The 24,800-nt window shown below is 44.9% G+C and overlaps 1 protein-coding gene across 2 annotated transcripts in view; it reads left to right on the plus strand.

Annotated features, from left to right (window-relative positions):
* Positions 1 to 1,320: 1,320 nt before the first annotated feature.
* ADCY9 (adenylate cyclase 9) overlaps positions 1,321 to 24,800 on the plus strand; it is a 111,512-nt gene continuing 88,032 nt past the window's right edge. Inside the window, exons 1-2 of one of the 2 annotated variants that reach the window (XM_070566907.1) lie at positions 1,321 to 1,547; positions 1,809 to 3,544. In XM_070566907.1, the coding sequence (XP_070423008.1) occupies positions 1,852 to 3,544 (1,693 nt within the window). In that variant the 5' untranslated portion in view covers positions 1,321 to 1,547; positions 1,809 to 1,851. The remainder of the gene's footprint in view (positions 1,548 to 1,808; positions 3,545 to 24,800) is intronic. The other variant, XR_011524549.1, reaches the window with a different exon arrangement.

Genomic DNA, 24,800 nt, shown 5'->3' on the forward strand with positions numbered 1-24,800 from the left:
TCCATTATGTGGACAGACTACATTTTACTTTATTTTCTAATTCAACAGTGAAACCTGGGTGGTTGCAGGGCTGGGCCTGGAAGGTGAGGGAAGGAGGGAGGAGACCTCTGTGATTGGCAGAACGTATTGGGACATGTGGGGAGAAGGGCCAGGATTGGTGCACTGGGGAGTATAGGACTGAACGCGTTGAAGGAAATACTTACGGAGACCACTGCAGGAGTGCCGGATGCGTAGCCGACTCCTTTGAAAATTTCATGTGTGGAAAGAGAAAAACAGTTGTTCATTAGGAGGGGGAGATGACCCAAGCATGGGAAGGGAAACTCTCCAGGGCTGAAGGAGCTGGTTTTCAGGGGCACCAGCTTTCTAGGGCCAACGAAGGCCCCCTGGAGGCTGGCTCAGCGGGGGCACTAGAGGCTGGGGCTCGCTTTGCGGTGGTCGCCCGGGGAGCACACTCAGGAAGGGGCTAATGCCCCCGAGACACGTGCTCACTGCTTATATAGAAAGGGGCGCCTCCCTTTAGGCAAATACAACAGTTGCAAACTTCCATTTATTAAAAAAGGTGTGCTGAGGGGGAGGGCAAACATTTTCATTTCCTAAACGTCGCACCCCAGCTGCTCGTTAACTACCAGGCGCCCTTAGATTTCCCTGAGCAGGTCTGGGGGCCGAGCCTCGAGGAGAGGTGGTCTCGCAGCCCCGCAGCCCTGCAGTCCCCGCAACGCCCGCAGCGGGCAGCCTGGGCGGGGCGCGGCCTGAGGCGCAGGGCGGAGGGCGGAAGGCGGAGCCGCCGCGCGCGCCCGGGTCGACCCCGCAGCCCCGCCACCCCGGCGCGCGCATCGTGCGCGTGCCAGGGGCCGGTAGCGGCGGCGTGCTCGAGCCGCGCGTGCGCGCTGCGGCGGGGCGAGGGGCGGCGCGGGCGCGAGTCTGTCAGTGACAGCGGGAGGGGGAGGGGGCCGGAGATGGTGGCGGCGGCAGCGGCGACGGCTGTGGCCGCTCTTCCGACATGAGGCAGCGGCAGCGGGCGGCACGGCGGCGGCCGCGGCCGCGGCGGCATCGTTAGCTCGGGAGGCCGCCCCGGGCGTGGGCGGGCGGGCGTCCCGGGTCGGCGTCGCGCGAGCAGGCTCTGCGGCAGCGCCGCGCAGGGGCCGCCGGCTGAGGGGCCCGCGCCCGCCGCGCTCTGCGCTCGGCGCCGGCGGCTCGGGGGCCCTGGGCATCCCCGCCCGCTCGGTCGGCCCCCGAGGCGGGAGCGGGCGGCGCGGCCGGGAGCAGGCCCCGCTAGACGGGCCGCGCGCCGCGGGCTCCGCCAACTCGCGCGCGGCGCCGGGGCCTCGCTGCCGGCCCCTCGCCGCCCGCCGCCGCCTCCCGCGGGGCCGCCTCCCGCGGGGCGGGGACCGAGGGGTCCGGCCGCCGGCCTTGACGCAGTGGAGGCGCCGCTCCGCGCGGCATGAGGGGCCCGCCGCCGCCGCCGCCGGGAGAGCCGTGTGTGCGAGAGCGGCGGGCTGCGTGAGGGCGCGGGCTGCACTTCCCTCGGAGCCGCGGCGGCGGAGCAGGCGAGTGTGCGCGGGGGGACGCGCGGGGCGCGGGCGGCGCTGTGGGCTCAGGGGTGTCCCCGGTCCGCCCCAGCTGCTGGGTCGGCCTGGAGGTGGGACGGCGGAGCACTGATGAGCCAGGCTCCACAGTTCTGTGAGCATATGGTGCCTTTCCGAGTCGAGGCTGGGGCCGCCGCTCAGGAAGCTGGTGGATCTGTGGCCTTCAGGTGTGTGTGCCCGTGGGGGAATAAACGCCACTGACGCTGGGTGTCTCGCTGACAGGTCCCAGTGACCCCGGCCGGGGAGGCTCCGAGCGCTCGGCAACATGGCTTCTCCGCCCCACCAGCAGCTGCTGCAGCACCACAGCACCGAGGTGAGTTGTGACTCCAGCGGCGACAGCAACAGCGTGAGGGTCAAAATCAACCCCAAGCAGCTGTCCTCCAACAGCCACCCCAAACACTGCAAGTACAGCATCTCCTCCAGCTGTAGCAGCTCCGGGGACTCGGCGGGGGTCCCCCGGAGAGTGGGCGTCGGAGGCCGCCTGCGCAGGCAGAAGAAGCTGCCCCAGCTGTTCGAGAGGGCCTCCAGCCGGTGGTGGGACCCCAAGTTCGACTCGGTGAACCTGGAGGAGGCTTGCATGGAGCGCTGCTTCCCGCAGACGCAGCGCCGCTTCCGGTATGCGCTCTTCTACATCGGCTTCGCCTGCCTTCTCTGGAGCATCTATTTTGGGGTCCACATGAGATCCAAACTGATTGTCATGGTCGCCCCTGCTCTGTGCTTCCTCGTGGTGTGTGTGGGCTTTTTTCTCTTTACCTTCACCAAGCTGTATGCCCGGCATTACGTGTGGACCTCGCTGGTTCTCACCCTCCTGGTGTTCGCCCTGACCCTGGCTGCCCAGTTTCAGGTTTTGACGCCTCTCTCAGGACGGGTTGACAGCTCCAATCATACACGGGCAGCCAAGTCCACAGACACTTGCTTATCTCAAGTGGGGAGCTTTTCCATGTGCATCGAAGTGCTCTTTTTGCTCTACACCGTCATGCACTTACCTTTGTACTTGAGCTTGTTTTTGGGAGTGGCGTATTCTGTTCTTTTTGAGACCTTTGGCTATCATTTCCGAGATGAAGATTGTTTCCCCTCGCCTGGGGCAGGGGCCCTGCACTGGGAGCTGCTGAGCCGGGCCCTGCTCCACGTCTGCGTTCACGCCATCGGGATCCACCTGTTCATCATGTCCCAGGTGAGATCCAGAAGCACCTTCCTCAAGGTGGGACAGTCAATTATGCACGGGAAGGATCTGGAAGTGGAAAAAGCCCTGAAAGAGAGGATGATTCATTCTGTGATGCCAAGAATCATAGCTGATGACCTGATGAAACAGGGGGATGAAGAGAGCGAGAATTCTGTCAAAAGGCATGCCACCTCCAGCCCCAAGAACAGGAAGAAAAAGTCTTCCATACAGAAGGCCCCTATTGCATTCCGCCCGTTTAAGATGCAGCAGATCGAAGAAGTCAGTATTTTATTTGCAGATATCGTGGGCTTCACCAAGATGAGTGCCAACAAGTCTGCTCACGCCCTGGTGGGTCTCCTCAATGATCTCTTCGGTCGCTTCGACCGGTTATGTGAAGAGACCAAGTGTGAGAAAATCAGCACCTTGGGGGACTGCTACTATTGTGTGGCAGGGTGCCCCGAGCCCCGGGCCGACCATGCCTACTGCTGCATCGAGATGGGCTTGGGCATGATAAGAGCCATTGAGCAGTTCTGCCAGGAGAAGAAGGAGATGGTGAACATGCGCGTTGGGGTTCACACGGGGACCGTGTTGTGCGGCATCTTGGGCATGAGGAGGTTTAAATTTGATGTGTGGTCCAATGACGTGAACTTGGCCAATCTCATGGAGCAGCTGGGAGTGGCTGGCAAGGTTCACATTTCTGAGGCCACTGCAAAATACCTAGATGATCGGTACGAAATGGAAGATGGGAAGGTTACTGAACGCCTCGGCCAGAGTGTTGTTGCCGACCAGTTGAAAGGTATGTGCGTTTCTTTGCCCTGTCACCTCCCTCCCCAATCCTGTGTGTGTTGAAAAAAACAAAACAAAAACAAAAACAGTCTCTCTCCAGTGTCAGTATCTGGAGGCAGATCAGTTGCCCCAGGACGCCTCACCGTGGGGCATCTCACGGCCAGTGGGACTTTTCCTCCAGTGAGTCAGATATCACAGATCTGTTCACACCATGACAGCGCTGACCTAGATGAGACCTTTAGAAGGAAGGAGAACTTTGAAAATGCATATCCTGCCAGCAGGCTGTTAATGTTTGTGAAATTCTGGGGGCAGGTCTGATGAGTGGAAGGAGATCGAGCCCTTCAGCAGTCACATCTGTGAAGCACTTGAAGAAATTGTCTTTGTGTTTCATTTGGTCCCACCAAAACCTTTTTCTGTGCCTTTTTCCGAAAATGTGAAGAATAAAACCTTTCTCCCCTCTAGGCCTCGCTTTGCTGAGATAAGGAAGTCGCTCAGACTCTTGAGATTTAGATGGAGTTATATACCCCTCAGTGCATACTGCCTTTGCTTAGGTCTCTTTTAAAAAATGTTTGCACTTTCACCTTTCATTTATTTAATGATGCTTTCTTATCATGTTATTTGTCTTACCCTATAGACCGCAGCGTTTAGTGGAACTTCTCAAGCCACCAGGTGATTTGAAAGTGAGAAATGCATCCAGGGCCGTGTTTAGACCCCCGTCCCCCCAGCCCCTCAGATTTGTATCTGGTCCCTTAAGCTCCTTACTGCCATTCTTGATGTTTTCACTGGGCTTCTTCTTTTATTTTGTTTTTCTTATGTAGGACAAAAATCTCTGAGGTCTTGGAAGTGATAGCTAAGTAAATGGAACCAAAAGTAAGGATTCTAAATAACTACCCACTCCCCCTTTTAAACAATCCTTATGTTTTTCTAAAGTGTTCCAGATTGAGGGGAACATCAGTTTTGGAAATGCATAAGAAAATAACATTGATTTTTAAAAGCCTAAATTTGTAAAGTTGTGTTGTGTTCTGTGGTGCCCACAGGTTGCATAATTACACAGTAAAAAGCCCCAGGAAAGGGTATCCTCAGAAGGAGAAGTCACAGCTTAAATCAGAGATGAGAGAAGCAGACTATATGAATCAGAGCCCGCAAGTGCCTGAGTTTGAGGCCTGAGTAGGTTTCAGCCTTGACATAACCTTGTGTGCTCAGTTGTTTTCTTTCTCTGCTGTGACTGGAGTTCCCCGTGTCTTTTACTTATTTGTTATATGGCAAGGGTGCTTTATCCTTCTCTTGATTTTTCTTTATTCCATTAATTTTGTTAGCAGTTGATGAATTTATGGATGTAGTAGAAAAATATTTTTTGCCTGATAATGCCCTCTACCAGAGAGCTTGGAATGCCACCCTGATGAGGTCAGAAGCTGCGCTTTGCAGTTCGCTTGAGAGATGATCTTTGCTGTGGGAGGGTGGCTCCCCCTCCGTCTGAAGGTGCCAGTGGAGTGGGGTGTCAGTGGATGGGAACCTTGCTCACTATTTTGGCATCTTTAGGATCCCTAGTGTTGCTGGCTCTGTCCTCAGGGATTGTGGGACGGACTCCAGAGAACGGAGCTGTGCTGTATACGTTAAATTAAGTATGACAATGATAGCAATTTTGTAAGTGGTACTGTGAACAGTGTGTTTCTTGAATTCCAAAATAAAAAAAGATGTAATCATTAAGTATATCTGGAAGTCGCCAAGTCTTTTAACTCTTTGGCCCTACCCATTTTTGTTAATTTATGGGTATTTTTATTTTCAATTTATGGATCAAGGGTCTCAAAAACACTGACAAAAAATACTAGAATGGGTTTGTTGATTTTTTTTACCTCAAAGGTGTAAATTTGATAAATGAATTTTGTCTTTAAATTTGTGTACACTGTATGTTTATGAAGGAGAAGTTTTGGTACTGGATGGGAGGTAGGGAAAGACAGAAGGCTTAGCTAAACTGGTGATTTTTTTATACGGTATTCTCTCCTTTAACTGTTTCCCTGAGACCATGATTTTTGCTTTATTCAGCCCGTTTTGAAAACCTTTGTGGACAGGACTCCAGTAATTGAGGATGTCTCCACAACTTCCTGACCCATTTTGAAACTGCACAGTTTGATTCTCCTGACATTGTACAAATCTGCTAAATTGAGATGATAGCTTAGTTTCTAGAAGACCCTTTGTGTCCATGGGATTAAGGTTATATTCAAGATTTCTTTTAGCCTGCCTTTGGGTTTGTGACAGATACTTTCTATAAGGTTTTACCTCTCAGCCCCTTTGCTGATAATGGGGTTAAAAATACCTAGTAGAGGACTCTGTAAAAATGAACTTGGGGATTCTGGAAGTAGCCTGGCAGTATAAAAGGAAGCTACTCCTCTGTAATTTATCTGAACAGGCTTTGCGGAAGGGAGGACTTTCATTATTTCTGCACAGTCACTCACTCCTTGAAAATCTGTGTTGTGCTCTTACAATGCGCCTGACGCTGGATGCACCGGTGGAGTCGTGACTGTTCTTGACCTTGGCGAGCTCAAAGTTAGAAACACCTGAGAGTATGTAGAGAGAGGGGAGTGCTTTTGAGAGTGCCTGTACTTGAGGTGGACCTTGAGATCCAGTCGTGGCTCTCCGGGTAGATAGAAGAAGATTCGGAGCAGTGGGAGTAGCCTGGGGAAAGGCTTGAGGTTGTGTGTCTTGGTGGGTCGGGCAGTTGTAAGTAGTTCACTGGGACAAGGAAGGCTGTGGGTCACGTGGAAGGGGTTTGGATTTGTTCCTGTAGGTAATGGGGAGCCGCTGATAGGCTTTAAGCGGGAGTCCTAGGCGATCTGGTTTGGCGTTTTAGAAAGCTTACTCTTTCACTTCTAGGGAATGTGGGTTGGAAGGGTGTGAGACTGAGATTAGGGGCTGTTTCAGTAAATCCCAGGCAGGGGTGATGGTGGCCTGAACCAAGGTAACAGTGGGTGGTGATGGAGATGAGGGGACAGATGTGGAGATGAGGGACAGACATGAGCAGTTGTAAGATCAACTTGATAGGACTTTGAACCAGATTTAAACAGACAGTGTGTGTGTGTATGTGTGTGCATGTGTGCGTGCACTTGATTGTTTGAACAGGAGACGGCATTTCAAGTTTCTGGAATTGACCTAGGGACTGTCTGGAGTCAGGAATGGGTGAGAGGCCTTTGAAGTTTCTATGGTGTGAGTGAAGAATACAGGATCTAGGTGCAGAATATGAAGTAGGCCAGGAACCTGGCTTGTGTATTCATTCGTTCAACAAATAATTTATTTTGTGCTGGGCATGGTTCTAGGGGGTGGAGATACAGCAGTGAACAAAACAGACAAAATTCCTGCCATGTGGTGCTTCCCTTCTAATAGGGCAGTCTGACGGTAAACAGAGAAGTAACATACAGAGTTTGTTTTGTGTTCAGTTCTAAGGAGAAAACATAAAGCAGGATGGAAGATATGGACTATGGGTATGTGTATGTGACGTGTTAGATAGGGTGGCTGGTCACTGAGAGAGAAAGTTGAAAGAACTTTCAGCATAGGACTAGGATTTTGGAAATGATCCCATAAGTGAGGGGCAATCGTTATTAAAGATAGGGAGAAATGGTGTGATTTGAGTGATGAGAATAAGGGTCCTTCCACACCACTGGGACTAACCACTGGCTGCTCAGTTTTGCCTGGGTTCATAAGCAAAAAAAAGTGAGGAGGATTGTCTCGAACTGTTGGTTTTTCCTGTCACAGGTAAGAGAGTCACAAAGACAGGAAGTGAAACTGTCAGAAGAAACCTACAGACATCTTATTCTCCTCTCTCAAATATTAGGAAGGTAGAACAAAGGTGCTCAGTCATGCCAAATCCACACCGATGATCATGTCTTTGTAGAATGAATATCTGGTAGCTGTTACATTGTCAGCTGCAGAAATAAAACAAGACTTTCCCTGCAAGCCGAGCTTTCAGGCTCATGGAGCAACTAGGGGAGAAACCACTGATGTGCATCAGAACAGATGGTGCCCTACTGGCCACTTCAGTGACCAAGACCTTCACTGTGCTAATAGGTTGCACTTAGAAGAGTTCCTGTCGCACTCCCCCTCCCCAGGCGCCCCCCCCAGGGCCACTGCTCAAACTCACGGTGGCCTGAGGCTCTCTACGCGTTAGCCTTTGCCAACAGCTGTCCCAGACCAGAAGTCTGGGTTCCCTGGTTCCCTGCCAGCTCATAGCCAGGAACCCTGGCCAAGTACCAGTTTGGGGTGCAGTTTGCTTGCTCAGGTACACCCCTTGTTTACCTGATGGCTTGGATAGCTTGTTGCCACCTAAGCACGGGTCACTGTAGTGCCAGCATGTAGCTGACAGCTCAGTGCCCCCTCTTAAGTCATGCTGAAGAGAGATTCCATGCTCACCTGCGTTCTTGAGTGGGCTCTCATGTGCACATTGAAACAGAACATCTCAGGTAGCAAGTGGCAGAGTCAAAATGAAGCAGAAAATTTGGCTTGACAACTGGGATCAGAGACCAAACAGCTGTGGAGCTGATGCTCAGGCAGTCCCTGATGACAGTTTATTCAGGCTCCTTCAGGCTAAATTATACGGCTTCCAGCAAGGAGCACACAGCTGTTAATTCTGAGGACCAGCTTGTGAGTAGAATTAGCTAGCCTTTGGCAAAGAAAGTTAAGGCTATGGTTGCTGCGTTGCCAGTGGGATGAAGACGGAAGGAGGGTAATCTTTTCAGGTAGAATTACTGGGAAAGACAAAAATTAAAAAGAAGCAAATAGAATAAGTCAAGAAATTTCAGCATTCTCTTCTACTAGGCAGCCTGGCTCAAGTAATAATTGTGTTTCTACCTGCCGGTCAATGTCACCGTGTACTTTGCTGTGGAATAATAATCCTGAAAAAAAACCCAGTGAATTTTCTATCATGTGCGCGCATGTGCCTAACTTCTCCTCTTTCTGTTGGTTGGTGATTTCAGTGTTGGTGTTTCTGTTGGGATCTTGATATTGTAAGAGTGTGATTATTAATCATTAGGATTCTGCAGGTCTGCTGGCCTGGTGGTGGTAGGAAGCTGCTGACCGCCAGAGGAGCCCGCCTGAGTGGCTCCTCATCTCTGTGGTTCTTGGCGTCATTTGTACTTTGCGTATGAGACACCTAAATACCTTTTTTTCCCAGCAGGAACTAGCATCCTCGGAGGGAATTTTGTAAAGAGGTGAGAGTTTTTGAAACAGGAAGGGAACCGCAGTGTGAGGTCTAGACCAGCCAGGCTAAGGCATTAATGCAGGACCGAGGTGAGGGAACTGAGCATATTACAGGCTGGTGGGGCTTCCGCAGACAAGGAATGGGCCCAGGGCAGGGGTTGTCTTGGGAAGGATGGAGAAGGCCATGACATTCGTCAGTCTTGTTCGTGTTCCTGGTCAACTGCACTGGCCAAGCCAACGTGTGAAACTGTATTTTGTAAAATGTGTTTCCTCTTGTAAACCAGGTTTTGTTGTGTTTCCCCAGTGTTTGTTAACATTGTACCTGTAAAGATAATGCCCAGCATGCTCTGCTGAGGTAAGGGGATAGGCTCCTTCCCTTAGAATAGCCTGGAATATCCAGCCCCCCAGAGGATGCTGGTGGTGGTGGCAGGAACTGAACCCGAGGGTGGGAGCTGGGGACAGGAACAGATTTGAGAAGGGGGCAGAATTCTGGGGCTGGGATGATCGGGAACAGCTGTGACCAGCTTATGAGCCTTTCCGCAGCCAGTGGTTCTCAAACTTTTTGGTCTCAGGACTCCTTTACACCCCTGAAAATTATTGTGGAAGCTAAAAAGCTTGTGTTTATGTAAGTTATCTATTGATATTTACCATATTAGAAATTGAAACAAATTGACAAGTTTCAAAAATCTTTCCTTAATTCATTTCAAAATAATAACACCATTGTACCCATTGCATATTAATATAAATAATATTTTAATCAAAATAACCACATTTTCAAAAAATAACAGTTTTCATAAATAAATTTGGTGAGAAGAGTGGCACTGTTTTACATTTCTGCAAATCTCTTCAATGTCTGGATTAATCAAAAACTGCTGGATTTTTAAAAAACTGGTAAAATACACGTACAAATTTCCCATTTTAGCTATTTATAAGTGTGGCAGCTGGATTTTCTTAACTGCTTTGGCAACCTGTTGCAGTATGTTGAGGAATGTGTAGAAAATCTGGCCTTACAGGTGTCTAATTGGAAAATGGAGGAGCATTTCAGTAGCCTTTTTAGCTAATTGTGGATATTTTTCTTTGATACTGGACCAACACCCAACAGGTGGTCATTCCTTTGGCTTAGTTGTGATATGGAATCTGAAATCCTATTAATCATTTTTTTGTATGCCATGAAAACCCCATTGGGTTTTTGAATGACTCTTTACCAGGTGCAATTTTGCAATGTCACACATTGGTCATTTGGAAAATATTGTTGTCTTGAGTTACGCAGATCTTCCAAATGTTGACATAAGCAAAGTCTTTAAATATTGGGAAGATGGCAGCTTCACAGAGGCAGATGCGAGTTTTCCAAATTCTAGTTTTCACTTGAAAGTTTGAGTTTTATCATGGCAACAAATACTGTCGGTTGTTTTCCTTGAAGTGACAGACTCATTTTGTTCATTTTTTGGGAACAGTCTACTGAATACTCAAGTCTGAAGGACCACAGTTTGTCTGTAGGTCAAGCATAAATGATGTTCCTTCAAAAAAGCAGCTAGTTCAGCTTGCAGCCCAGAGTTGCACGGGAGCCGTTCTTGACAGCCCGTCGTCCTTCATTGTGCCGTTGAAGTGCTGTGGGCGCTTTTCCTAGCTCATCACACAGACTATTAAAGAGACGTGCTCTCAAGGTTGAGATTTAACACAATTCTTCATTTTTACTGCTTCATCAAAGGACATTCTTAAGAGAAACAAGCTGTTGTTTCCTTTTGCAAGTGTGTGGTGGTAATGAGCATGCTGATGACTAGCACAGTCTGGTACACTGCCTTGGTTCGTAGCAGTCTTACCCAGGTTTGCTGTTGCACCATCAGTGCAACGTCAGCACTGAAAAGAGCAAAGGAGGTCTTAGTGTTATTATGAAAATAATTTTGACCTCGCAGATGCCCTGCAGAGGTCTCAGGGATGCCTAGAGTCCATGGACCGTACTTTGAGAACTGCTTCCCTTGGCCGTAGGCTAGGAAGAGTGAGAGTTTTGTACCTCCTGCCCAAACACACGTTCTCACGTAGATGATAGACGTGTCACATTTACTGTGGAAGTAGCAAGTGGCTTAAGTTTATGCGTTTATTTTTCTCAAAAAAATCCTTTGTGATTCTGCCAAATCTTTGTTGCTGTTGTTTAGGGTTCATGATGAAGATGATCAACTTTCAACTTTGTTTTTTAAATTTTTTTTGCAAAGCTCATCCTTTGGCAGTGTAGTTTAGTGGGTGGTGGCATGGATTTTGATTTCCCATCCATTTGGATTCACTTCTCAGTTCTGCAGTTTCTGAACCAGGGAACCTTGGGCAGGCTTTGCAGGGGCTCTACAATTTACAGGAATGACAATACCTCTGTCAGAGGGCTATTGGGAGAATCAAATGAATTGAAGATGCAAGTAAAGCACTTGTTAGCCTAGTGACTCGATTGCAACGGCCGTTCAATAAATAATAACCAACTCTTCTGCCTGGGTCAGTCACGTTATATACTGCTCCCACGGGTGTTTCTTTTTTCCTACACTCTGTTTGGTGCACATCTTGTATAATTTGGTACTGAAACCCAGAACACACCAGGGACTGTGATTGTGTCACTTTCTTGAATTAAAAAGGGCAAGTGTCCAAAACACAGAACACTGATAGCTTGCCCTGGTTAAACTGTAGCTGCCAAGTTTGGCAGCTTCTTTACTGAAAGCCCCCGGGAGTTCAGGCAGTATTGCTCTTAAGCTGCTTCTGTCCGCAGAGCTTAGAGGTGCTTAAGATGATGGGCCCCTGATAGTTGAGGAATTATGGGAAAATCTTCAGCTTTTTGAATCCACAGATATTGGCTGAGGTTTGAACTAGGGCATTTACTCAGCTCTGCCGTATTCTACTGTAAACTCATTTATTTATTCAATAAATATCAAATGAGTTCCTGTTTGGGAGGCCTGCACTAGGTTCTCGAGAGGGAGTCTTCTGCTCTCATGGAGCATACAGCCTAGAAGGGGAAGTAGACATTGATCAAATCATCACCAGTAATGCATTAGACTTACTGGTCGTAGTACGAATAGGGCTGGGAGGTAGGGACAGTTATCATCTCCATTTTATAGGTGACTGACGGAACTGAAACACAGAGAGGCTAAGTGACTTGGGATAGTCGCATAGCTAGAAAGAGCTGCTAAGTGGTGGAGCCAGTATTTAAACCCAAAGTACTGTATTAGAAAACACCAGTACCCACTTCATAGGATTGTTGTAAGGATTAAAGGAGAAAATAACGTTAAGTCCTTAGAGAAGTACTTGGCATATAATAACTCTCAGTGGAGATTAGATTTACTAGCTAGTGTTATTGGAAGTGGGGACAATTGTCTTAGCAGCAGCGATGGCAGAAAAACAACAGTACCTTTGTTTAGCTCTTTCCAGTTCATAGAGTGTTTTCATGCACATTGTAATCTCAACCATTGTGACATCTTAGGATCATGGGAACTGTATGTTTAGAAGTTTATGTTTTGTTTGCTTGATATTTTTAGAAGGTTATATTTTATTTGCTTGGTTCTTTCCCTTTATATACCAGTTTTCAGGCTGAGTTGGTTTCACATTCTCTGAAGGTGACCATTGATTTTTTCCAGGAATCAGTGGATTTTAGCTTATTTGGATTTTAGCTTATTTGATATATTTCACTCCATTACAGATATCATTTTTTGTGATGCTCAAATTGTCCCATCTTGGGCCCATGGGACCCCCTTCAAATTGGCCTCTGAGTCCTTGTCATATAACCCAGTAGTCTTTGATAGCTTTCTTACTCATTTAGTAACATTTTTAAGGAGTAGAGAAATTATAGGTATTAAAATGTCATTAATTCTGTTTTTCTGATATGTTTAGTCAGAGAGACTGAACTAAAGTTTACCCTCTCCTTTTTTGAAAAGAAAATAATAGTATATGCGTGTTTATATGAAGAAATAGCATTGCAGAAGACACAGTTCGTGCTTCAGGCTCTTTGGAAGCTTTAATTTGCATTCTTACAGTTGACAGCTATAGAGCCACGCAGCATTTCTTTCTACAGTGTCTTCCCACAAATGCCTGTTGAAGGACAGGTGCTTGTGAATGTTCATAAATGGGAATGAAGAACAATAAAATGAAAGAAATCCTACACCAAAATGTAGATTACCTGTTTGCGGTGTGGAGAGCGTCCCAGCCCAGCAAGTCCCCATCCCCTAGAATAGCTGTGGAAGGTTCCAGAAAGCCCAACTCCAGGAATTCCCTTCCTCGGGTCCTGAATAGTGCTTCCTGGAATGACCGCCCTGCCACTCTCCTTTCCGTCTTGCATAAGGTGTGTTTGACTTATTTATTTTATGATCTGTCTCCCCCTCGACTAGAATGTGTCTTGAGAGCAGGAATTTTCACAAGTTTTATTTACTGTTGTATTCCTAGTGCCAGGAACATAGCCTGGCATAGAGTAGATATGCTTGATAATGTGAGTGGAGTGAATGAATGAATGAATGAATGAATATTATAACTACTCCCCCTCTGCATGTGGGCACTCTGTTGTGTGTGAAACCACACCCTGAACATGTGCACAGAACAAACCAGAAGGTAGGGGGAAGTAACAACTGGTTTTTTAGGAATGGTTGAGTGGTTTATTAAATAGAGGCTACAGTGGGTCTTGAAAGGCCATAGGGAAGGAGATGGGAGAGAGAGCTGCAAATGCACAGCGCCCTCACAGGAATATGATCAGGCCGTGATGCAGGAGAGGGACAGCCTCAGGACCCCAGGCTCTGTGGCCTGCAGGGAAGGCCCCGGCTCGGGCAGCTGGGCTGTGGGGCAGGAACTAGGATGATTGAAAACGCATGTGTTTATTTAGGGCCCAGGAAATGCGAGGTTGAACGGTTTAGTTTAGGCAATCATTTTTAAGCTTTTTAAAATGGAGATTTCGAGAAGTGTATTTATGTTTCATAATGCTGTAGCTCCTTATAATTCTTATTTGATTATCATTTTTGCACATGAAAAGCCAGCATACCCTCTTTTTGGGCAAAGCTCCAGGATAGTCTTTGTGCATAATTTCCAGGATTTTTATGTAATGCTATTAAATTCTGTTCTTTTTTTTTTTTTTTCCTTCCAAGGAAAAATGTGCTACTGGAAGCAGCTTTTGAATAATTTATATTTGTGTTCGAAATATTTGGGAAATATTGACTTCGGTTTTTTACCATCCAGTTTGTAGAGAGGAAGAAAACCCACATGTGTGAGATTTATTTCCTTGTAAATGGATATTAAAATACAATATAGCATTAAGACTTTGATATTTTAAGTAATTTTAAGTGATATTTTAAGTAAGAAGGTTGTGCAGTGATTGACTTCGTTTTGCCCTATTAAGTGTTAATATTCAAAGTGTGGATTGCATTGCATCCTGTACTTTCAGAAATGAGTTATTTACCCTGTGAGAAAATGCTTCTTATGGTCATTAATGTTAATTTTTGTTTTGTGAATGAGCTGTCTAAAAACTGGGAGGGGGAGGGTGTTTCTGAAAGGAAACCACTTTTATGGAATTATCTTATTATTTGTAAAAATGAATTTGTTCAGTAGATTAGCTTTTCATCTTACGACGTTTTCGCCACTAACTAGTTAATCACTTTTGGGAAAATAATCTCTCATCTTGTCAATTTTCTCCTATTTGTAAAACATTGTTTGAATTAGATGTGTTTTAAATTCCTCTCTATTCTCTAAGAACAGCTGAGCCTCTCATATGATTGGGAAATAGTACACGTTTTTAATACGAAGAAATGGTTTCTTCTTTGTCCATTTGTTTAAACTCTGAGCCCTCATTCAGACAAATTTAGCATATGGAAACTCAGATTTATAGAACTGCTAAATTGCAGGGCATGTATGAGATTCTTAACTTTCTAAAAGATTCTTCCTTTAAATATAAATAAATAAGATCAAGTTATAGAGGTATAATTTACGTGTGTCTTTTTTGGATCACATTTGTTTTATAAAGCCAGGGTATCATTAGAGGAACCCCACTGATTTTGAAAGTTTGAGAAACACTTTTGAAATGGCATGGAGAAAATGTGATGTGATTAGGTTTTTAAAAAAAATGTGCTTCAGTTCCTGTTTGAACATTATTTTGGAGAGAGATTGGAAGGTTAGTTGCCAATAAAATTAATTTCACTGTGTTGGCAAGTTTTTCCATTAGTAGAATCGAGCAAATGTTGGATTAATAGTGTTCTTATGATTATTCCCTTAATAAAAGACTCACTTGCTCCTGATGCTGAGTTCCTGGACCTGCTGACGGTATATTTAATGTGTCAGGGTCCTATATATTTGCTGTGTGTTTAATGTGACTCTAGTAGTCCAAAAATTAATGCACCTGAAAGTGCCTCCGTAGACCTCGTAATTAAAAGTTAGAGGTCACTGATGATAAAAAGAAACGCTTGGATTTAATTATAAAGGATTTATAAAAGATTTGAATGGTTTTCTTATCCTTTCTTAGGAACAGTAAAGCAGCTCATGGAAAGTAATGTAACATTTCCTCTGATTTGCATGGCTGGTGAAATAAACAAAGTAGAAAAGGAAAAACCGTCTACTTTGTTCTGAAAGACAGTGTTGTCATTGGGTACATATGTCATCGGACCTGTCAGAGAATCTCACCTCAACAAAGAGCCAACTTGTGAAACTGTAGCTTCCCTTAGAGAAACTGTTATTCACAGCCTGTGGGATCATATGTTTTCTTCAGGCTGAAGTGACTGACTCAATGTGTAAGTCAGTGCAGAAGGTTAAAAAATTTGAGAACTACCATGCCAACAAAACATTTCAAAGGACTTTTCTTGTCTCTAACACACTTTTCATAGTGAATTTCTCAGCTGGAGTAACTTCTTAACTCTGTGTTTTTTCTGGATCCTGAAAAAAGTTGTGATTATGAACACTTTCAGAGCTGATGATTCTAAGATACCGTCTTTGTCCCTCTGCCATTTGAAGTTCAAATGGAAATGTTTGCTTTCATAGCTCTAGTCATGATGTTGCTTTATTTAGTAGCTATTAAATTTCCAATTCCATATACTCCTCTGGAGATGTTCCAGTTTGCACTAAGGTTTCTGTTTCTTTTTACAGCATTGCTTATGGGGTGTGGAACTTTCCTGAACAAGGAATATGAACAAGGTTCTTACAGTGGATGATTTTAAGCTTTTCATTTTTTAGTAACAGCTTTTTTGAGATACAATTCACATTCCATATAATTCACTCATTTAAAGCATGCAATTCAGTGATTTTTAGTATATTCACAGATATGTGCAACCATTACCGCAATCAATTTCAGAACATTTTTATCACCTCAAAAGGAAACCCTATACTCATTAGAATCACTCTCCATTTCCCCCTAAACCTCTCAGCCCCCAGCAACTGCTAATCTACTTTCTGTCTCTGTGGATTTGCCAATTCTGGTCATTTCGTATACATGGAATCATACAATATGCAGCCTTTTGTGTCTGGCTTTTTTCACTCAGCCTACATTGTAGCACGTATCAGTACTTAGATTCCTTTTTATGGTCACATAATATTCCATTATATGGATACACAATATTTTATTTATCCGTTCATCAGTTGATGAAAAGGCAGTTCTTTTTTGAAATCAACATTCAAGCCAATTGTTTGAAAATAAGTTGAAATGATAAAAAAATCTTTTATTATTTAATAATGTACCTTGACTAAAGTTTAGCCATTTCATTTTCACTAGTGTTCAGAAGTATTCCTGAAAAGTGTGATTAAATGAGATTTAATACTGAATTGTAATTTAATGTGAATGTTTCACGTAATCAGTTTAGTGTTTTTTTAAACAGCTATCCTCTTTTCTAAGCTTGATCCAGGTGGATTAAGTATTGAATTCTCTGATCCTTTCCCTTTCTCTCAGCTGGCTCCCTAATTGACAGCTTTAGGAGTAGCATGTCTTTGAATATGAAACCAGCCTCATTTGATATGTTGTTAGATATAAATATCAATTACAGTAAGTCTTTCTGGATGGTCGAATTTTCTCAAGAGCTGAGGATTTTTGCCTTCAGTCAATGAGACATTTTCTTGTTTTAACCAGTTTAGACATTTGGTTTTACATTTCTGAAATATATAAAACACTTTCTTACCTTCATAAAAATGAAATATGTCAAATAAAATTAAATTTTCTTGATGACTCAGTTATTTTTATTGCCTGTTATTCGGCTTTTACTGATATATAAATTTCCCTATAAAAACAGGAATTTTTGCTTTGTTTTAAATAAACTGAAATTGCTCTGTTTTTCCAGTTCTTATATTTTAAAATAATTTTTCTACTTGGTGTCTTGCTATCAGCTTATGTAACTATTAGTATGCTTTCCTGTAACAGCTTTGCTCCTGATTTTCACTTTCGTCTGTAAAAAACCTCACATAACCAAGCTTTTTAACCCTACAGATACAGTTTGATTAAAAGGATTGAGATTCGGTCTTTGTGCAATTTTTTGGTTGTCAGCTATATTCTGAATAAGTTGCTAGGTACTGAGTTCAGGATGAGTAAGATGTTATTACAGTTATTTTTAGTATATTTTTAAAGGGGAGGAGAAAGGGAAACTTGAATCAAATTTGTGTCTTAGTAAATGGAGCATGTTTTCCACAAGACCAAAGTAGATTTCCTTTGAGTATGTAGACATAGAAATGGGAATTATAGATTAGATTCTATAACTAATGATGAATTAATTAGAATTAATTCATTCTATAGTTATATTGTAAAACTAAAATGTGAATGTTAAATTAGAGAAGTATTGATTGTTGTTGAAATTTACCAGAATTTTAGAAAAGTACTTTGCAGACTTTCTCAAGAAACATCTGGTAAGAGTCACTGTTTGGTAGCAGTTTTGTGTGTTCTCTAACATAACGCCCTGCCAAGGAAGAGCAGGCCGCGTTTCTGCCTCTTTGGTTTAAAGTGAAGGTGTGCATGGATTTTCACCCCAGAAATGTAGTCACTGTCTGGCATTCAGTAGTGCTGGTTTGTTGTTGTTGTTTGTTGTTTGTTTTAGGAAGGTTTATTCTTCCTTAAGGGCCTGGCCAGGTGCCACTGCACGCCGGCAGGTTCATAAGTTACATGATCTGCGCTTTGCCCCTCCCTCCGCAGCTTGTGTTCCTGTGTCTGCCAAGTCTGCTAAGGCATCAGCCTTCCAGTTTCATAAGGCTGGATGCTTCCATTAAAAATTAAAGCAGATTCAGGGGGCCAGCCCGGTGGCGCGGTGGGTAAGTTCACACATTCTGCTTCGCTGGCCCGGGGTCTGCCGGTTTGGATCCTGGGTGCAGACATGGCACCTCTTGGCAAGCCATGCTGTGGTAGGCATCCCACATATGAAGTAGAGGGAGATGGGCACGGATGTTAGCTCAGGGCCAGTCTTCCTCAGCAAAAAGAGGAGGATTGCAGCAGATGTTAGCTCAGGGCTAATCTTCCTCAAAAAAAAAAAAAAAATTAAAGTAGATTCAGTTCTTAGGAGCGTGGGCTGTCAACATCTTAATTTTCAAAGTAGTCAATATGTAGTTACTTAATAAATGGCGTGTAGTTTTCTCAAAAAAAGGCAGTCTCAGCATGTCTTCTCTTCAGGGAAGCGAGTTGTCAGACCTGATGTGTTCTGGTCAGGATTAAATGAGATAAGCACTTAAATAAGATAAGAAGAGCTCCTGGCACGTGGTAGGTGTTCAGCAAATGTTGGTTTTTGCCTTCCTGCCTTCCCCCCCAAACCTGTTTTCCTCAGCATTGAAACCCACGTAGCCAGTGGTAACCCATGAGTAGCTATGAGGAAGCTGGGGGACAGGAGGAGTATGAGCTCTAATGCCCAACCTCATGCCAGACACATGCTAGCAGCAGGAAGCACGGTGGCCTCCACTTGGATTGAAGGCAGGAGTCAGAAGCAGACTTCCCTAATACCCAGACAGAGCTCACCTTTTTGTCTTTGGTGCGCACCCGCCCTTTGTACCTGCTTCCTCTAGCCCTGCTCTTAGCCTCTCCTCTGGCCGTGAGCAGGAGGCACAGCGTGATCTGAGGAAGGGAGCCCGCGAAAAACAGATCCACTGGAAGCTGGACACAGCAGCCTGCCACAATGGGGCTGTGCAGAAAAATAAAGCACAGTGAGAACACGGATACTGACATCAGTGGTTTTATATCTGGTGGGCGAAAGGTGCGTTAATCTCTCTGAGTAGATGTTAACTAATGTACAACTATCACCTCTAATTCCAAGCATTTTCATCTCCCCAAAAGGAAACCTGTACCCGTTAAGCAGTTACTCCCCATTCTTCCCTACTCCCAGCACCTGACAACCACTAACCTACTTTCTGTCTCTCTGCATTTGGCTGTGCTGGACATTTTATATGAATGAATCATACAATATGGGACCTTTTGTGTCTGGCTTCTTTCACTGAGCGTAATGTTTTCAAGGTTCATCCATATTGTAGCACGTATCAGTGCTTCCTTCCTTTTTATGGCTGATTACAGTCGCGTTGCTGAACAAGAGGAATACGTTCTGAGAAATGTGTCGTTAGGTGATTTTGTTGTTGTATAAACGTCATAGAATGTACTTAGACAAATCTAGATGGTATACTTACCACGCACCTAGGCTCTATTCTACTGATCTGTGGGACCACTGTCGTATGTGCGGTCTGTTGTTGACCACAACGTCCTTATGTGGCGTATGACTGTGTTCCATTGTGTAGATAGACCACATTTTATTTATCCGTTCATCTGTTGATGGATGTTTGGGCTCTTTCCACCTTTTGACTTTTGTGAATAATGCTGCTATGAACACTCATGTACAAGTTTTTGTTTGAGTACATGTTTTCGGTTCTTTTTTTAGTTTTTGCCTAGGAGTGGAAGTGCTAGGTCATATGGTGACTCTATGTCTAACTTTTTGACAAACCTCTGCCACTTTTTAAAATGAGAAACTTGTAGGAAGCACCCTGTAAAAAGTCACATATGGCAGTCAGATGTTTTTAAAAACCATGCTCCAAGTTGAGGGTGAAGCTGGTAATAGCTAGTGCTATGAATTATGCATCTTGTTTGAAATAATGACTTTGTTCCCTGTAAGTTAGAATGGTGTTGTGATTAGGATAAACTCATAATGTAGATAGGATATGTTTAGAGACTTTTTCTCTTTGATAAACGTATGAGTTTTGGCTGTCTCCTTCAGGCTGGCATTGGAGTTGGCAACTTTGGAATTGTGTGTTAGATAAACAATTGGTATCTAGGGCAAGCTTTAAAAAAAGTGCTACTTAAATATTGACCAAAAAAAAAAAGAGAAGCCCAAACAGCTCTAGGAACTTTCTTGTTCAAATGAATTCAAAGTGTCTAAATACAGTGCGGTAAAATTAGGCTTCCTCTCTGGGTTCTGTGGGGTTGAGCGAGCCGTGGGCCTCCCGTGCCCGTCTGGGACACTCTCCGCTTGTTAGCTATCCTTAGAGCGCAGGGATGTGGGATAGGTCCACAGCCAGCAATGTTCCCACAACGTGGACTTAATATAGAACATTTTTCTGAAAAAACATTGGCTACTGAAAGAGCTCAGCTCCCAAACATGGTCATCAGTTCATAGTTCATTTTTATTTGTTTTTGTGTAGTTAAAACAAGAAAGAGTATGTAAACTTGTCCATGTTACCAAATGTCAGTATTGTTTAGTGTAGAGGAGAAAACTGCGTTTCTAATCAGTAAAACACTGTTCCGCCTTCAGGGCAAAGGAAGAGGCAGGGTCGCTCTGTGGCTAATGGGTGAGGTTGGAGGTTGGCCCAGCTCCTGCCGGTTGCTGAGAAGGTGGGGTGGGTGGGAAACGTTTACTGTGCGAAGGCTGTGCTCCTGTGCCAACCTCAGCCCTCCTCTCTGCTGAGCACTGTCACTCCTCGACTGTGTCCGTTGGTCCACCTGAAAGGTTGCCCTTGTGGGGCAGCTTGGAATACCCCCAGGCAGCTGGATTACAATGGCCACAGGTGAATGACCCCTGCAACTGTTAGGCAGCCCTTGGACCCGCAGAGTCCCAGCAGATGTCTTTCGCCTGTTGTTAGGATGTTTTTCAGGACTGTAGGTGGGTACGTAAAACTATCCAGGATGAGTAGGGGGAGCTTCTCCAGGAGACTAAGGGAGCACAGGGTGTACGTCAGGACTCCAGAAGGAGGAAACTGTTCCACAAAAGCGCCCTGTTACTCTGCTGTTAGGCTGCATTTCGCTTTCTTTTTTTAAGCCACCTTTGCTCTCATTCATTCGTTGAACAAAATTTTTCAGTACCTTGTAGAGATCAGGGATACAAGGACAAATAAAGTATAGTCCTTGTCTGAAAAATCTCCCAGACTGCCCCCATGATGCTGGTGGGAATGTGGAGTGGAGCCTCCGCTGCCTGTGGGAAACAGGCTGGCAGGTCCTCAAGAGGGTCAAGACAGAGTTACCATCTGACCCAGCAGTTCCCCTCCTGGGTTTCTACCCATGAGAACATAAAATATATGTCCACCCAAAAACTTGTAGACAAATGTTCATAGCAGCCTTATTCGTAATAGCCAAAAAATACAAACAACCCAGATGTCCATCTACTGAGGAACAGATAAACAAACTGTAGCCTGTCCATATGATGGAATATTATTTGGCCCTAAAAAGTACTAACACGTGCTACAACATGATGAACCTTGAAAACGTGCTGAGCGAAAGAAACCACTCACAAAAAGGCCATGTATTAAATGATTCCATTTCTATAAAATGTCTAGAACAGGTAAATCCATAGAAAGTAGGTTAGTGGTTGCCTCAGGCTGGGGGATTGAGGGGAAGTGGAGAGCGACTGCCAAAGAGCATGGGGTTTCTTTTTGAGGCAATGAAAATGTTCCGAAATTGATTGTGGTGATAGTTGTACAACTCTGTGAATATACTAAAAATCACTGAGTTTTATGCTATAAATGGATGAATTGTATGGTAAGTGAATTATTTCTCAGTAAAACTGTTAAGGAAAACAAACCTCTCAGACTAACTTTAAGAATTAATTAGAATATATTACAGTACAAGGCAGTAGGATTGGAGATAGAGATTTTGTAATTCACGGAGCAGAGGGGGATGAGATGGGCAGCGCTGTTGTAGCCTCTTGGGAGGGATAGAGGTCCTTAGGGGATCAGTGAGCTTCAGGGATCTGGTTCATAATTTTGGGGATTGAGGATCTTCATTTCCATCAGTGTTCACAGTTATACAGGTTTAAGAGAACTGATTCATGCTCTCCATGAGACTGAGGTGTAAACTAGGTACCAATGTATTAGTTTACATTCGGGAGTATGGTATACTTTTCCAGTAGCTAGAATATTCATATCTACTGCCCAGGGCACTTTCCCCATGATATCAAGATAACTGGCAGGCCTAATTGATAGTAACAAGATTGCTTAAGGAGTGTGGAATTTGAGCAAAGGATTTAAATTATGTGATATTTTATTTAGCCATGGGGAAATCACAGTGAGTACATCTCATCAGGGACTGGAGAACGTACATCCACCGTACTGAGTGCCTTCTCTGAACTGTGTAAACACCACCGAAGCTCTTACCTATGCTCTCCTTAAAAAAGAGGAGATGTTACAAAACAAACAAGTGTGCAAACAACACAAAACCTCCATAAAATAGAAAACTCCGCCTACTTCATCAAGGATACAAATGTGTGGAAATGCTTACAAATAAAGCCAAAATGGTTTCAAATTACTAGTGTGCAGGTAAAGTGCATAAATTGGGGGAATGTAGGGCACAGACTCAGACTAGAATAGGGCGAATCAGGCAAGTTCTTTGGATAGTAGGGATTTGAAGGGGGAGACACATTTATTAGGAGAGAATGAGCACTGGAAGGAGTCCCTTCAGGGACAGTCAAGCAAATTATGGTAAATTTACCACACTCCTGACCTCATGTTAACGTCCTTTGGACGTAATGTCCTACAGCGGTCAGAGAGAAGACCAGCAGAATACCTCAACACGGAGCCCATGGTACAAGGGCTTCCACAGTGAGGTGGTTGGCGCTGTTATCCGTCCCAGAGGGTTGAGTGGTCACGGGAGAAGGTAGATTACAGAGGATACAAACAAGGAGGAGAGGTGTCAGTGGTTGTTAATAATTGCTTTGGTCCCAGGATCAAGCGAGGAGTAGGACAGTGTAGACTTGAGTGTGTTTGGTCTGGTGCTTCACTTTTTTATGAACAGATTTCTTCTGTGAGCTCCTGGGAGCAGACATTGGATCAACTGCTCAGAGTTCTTTCCTCCCATCTTGTTGGGTCCTGATTCTTAGATGCCCTTTATAACTTCCTGGCCACATTTCTGAACATGGCTGATGAAGAGAATCTCTTGCGGGGAGCTTTTAAAAATACATGGATGATATTACAGAATTTTTGCTCATTTATTTCTAGTGATAGTGGAGTTAGGGTTATGTTTTTTGAAAAAAAGGAGTCCTATTTTTTTCATTGAGATCATAATAGTTTATAAGATTGTGAAATTTCAGTTGTACGTTGTTACTTGTCCATCACCATGTATATGTGCCCCTTTACCCCTTATGCCCACTGCCTTCCCCTCTGGTAACTGCTAGTCTGATCTCTTTGTTCATGTATTTGTTTGTCTTCCACATAGGAGTAAAGTCATGTGATGTCTGTCCTTAAGAGTCCAGTTATACCAGTGCTGAGGACGAGACCTTCCTTTAAGTAGATTAAATGTCATTATTCTACCCAAACTCCCATTGGGGGCTGATGTCTTTTCCCATTCATGACTCCTTCTAGTTCTATGTCTCTTCTCCATTGAAGTCCTGGGCAGTTTGTGGACTCGTGACCTCAGGACACTTCTCTCCAGGTTGACATGTGTCACGTTGGGTATGCTCTGTGACCTCAGGACTTGGGTTCTCCCTCCCTCGGCCACCTCCTCTTCAACCTGGCGCACAGGATGCAGCTGCTTCTCTGCGCCGTTTCCACTGACTGGAAGCTCTAGAGGGGCAGTTTCTCTTTCTCTTCTTTTGTGTCACTGTCTTCCATCCTGATGAGTTTGGCTTTCCTTCCAGCTTTGTGTCAGAACCCACTAGCACCTCTCTTTCCTTCTCCTCTCCCCCCTCGCCCCTTCCTCCTCCTTCTTCCTCATTTTTTTCATTTCATCACTACCCTCCCCAACCAAGGGCATCCCTCCATGCCCTGGCAGGCTCAGCATGGCAGTGGCCTGCACTGGGGTATGCTTACCTGGGCTGGAGGAATTCCATATGGCACACTTCTTCAGGCCACTAGCAGAGTCTTTTTATTCTTTAGGGCACAGTAGTTACTCAATACATTTTTGTGTGTGGACTAAATGAAAGGATCTCAGGACACTACCCTGAACACCAGCACCCCCTGTGCATTCCTGGATGTTTACAGGTGGGTGAACTGCATGGGTTGCCCCCAGGAGAGGAGTTCTCACACTTGAGCCTGAATCAACCTCATTTGAGCCAAAACATGGGTGTCTGGGTCCCACCCCAGAGGGCTTGATTCAGCAGGTCCGGAGTGGGGCTAAGAAGCTGCATTCCTGCAAGTTCCCAGGAGATGCTGCTGCTGCTGGTGGGGGGGCCCACATTCTGAGAACCACTCGTCTGAGGCAACCTAAACGGATTTCTCCCTTAGCTTCTGTATAACTAAGGTTGGAATCTCAGATGGAGTTTTCCTTTGGGTACTCTCTGAAGCTCTTAGCAAACTTCCCCTGCAAGTAGATTCCTCCTTGCTCTGAGCAAGAACTGCTCTTTTGACAATTTCCTTGCTGTTGTTCATGTGTGCATTCATTGAACACAGTTACGGAGGATCTCCTGGGGGCTGGGCATGCATCGTTATGCCTTTCTCTTTTGGCATTTTGTCCCTTCTCCTTCAGCTCTGGCAGCCAGCCAGCGGGTTCAGTCCTTCAGGCATTGTCAGCAGATTGCCAGCACTTAGCATCAGTTTATACCTAATGAACTGGTTGACAAGCAGAGAGAGAAATTTCTAAAGATTTTTAAAAATTACTTTACTTCTTTTTGTAGCCTTTCTTTCTTTCTTTTTTTTTTTTGAGGAAGATTGGCCTGGAGCTAACTACTTTATATGTAGGACGCCTGCCACAGCATGGGTTAATAAGCGGTGTGTAG

Source organism: Equus przewalskii, chromosome 12, assembly GCF_037783145.1.
Source record: "Equus przewalskii isolate Varuska chromosome 12, EquPr2, whole genome shotgun sequence".
NCBI lineage: Eukaryota > Metazoa > Chordata > Mammalia > Perissodactyla > Equidae > Equus > Equus przewalskii.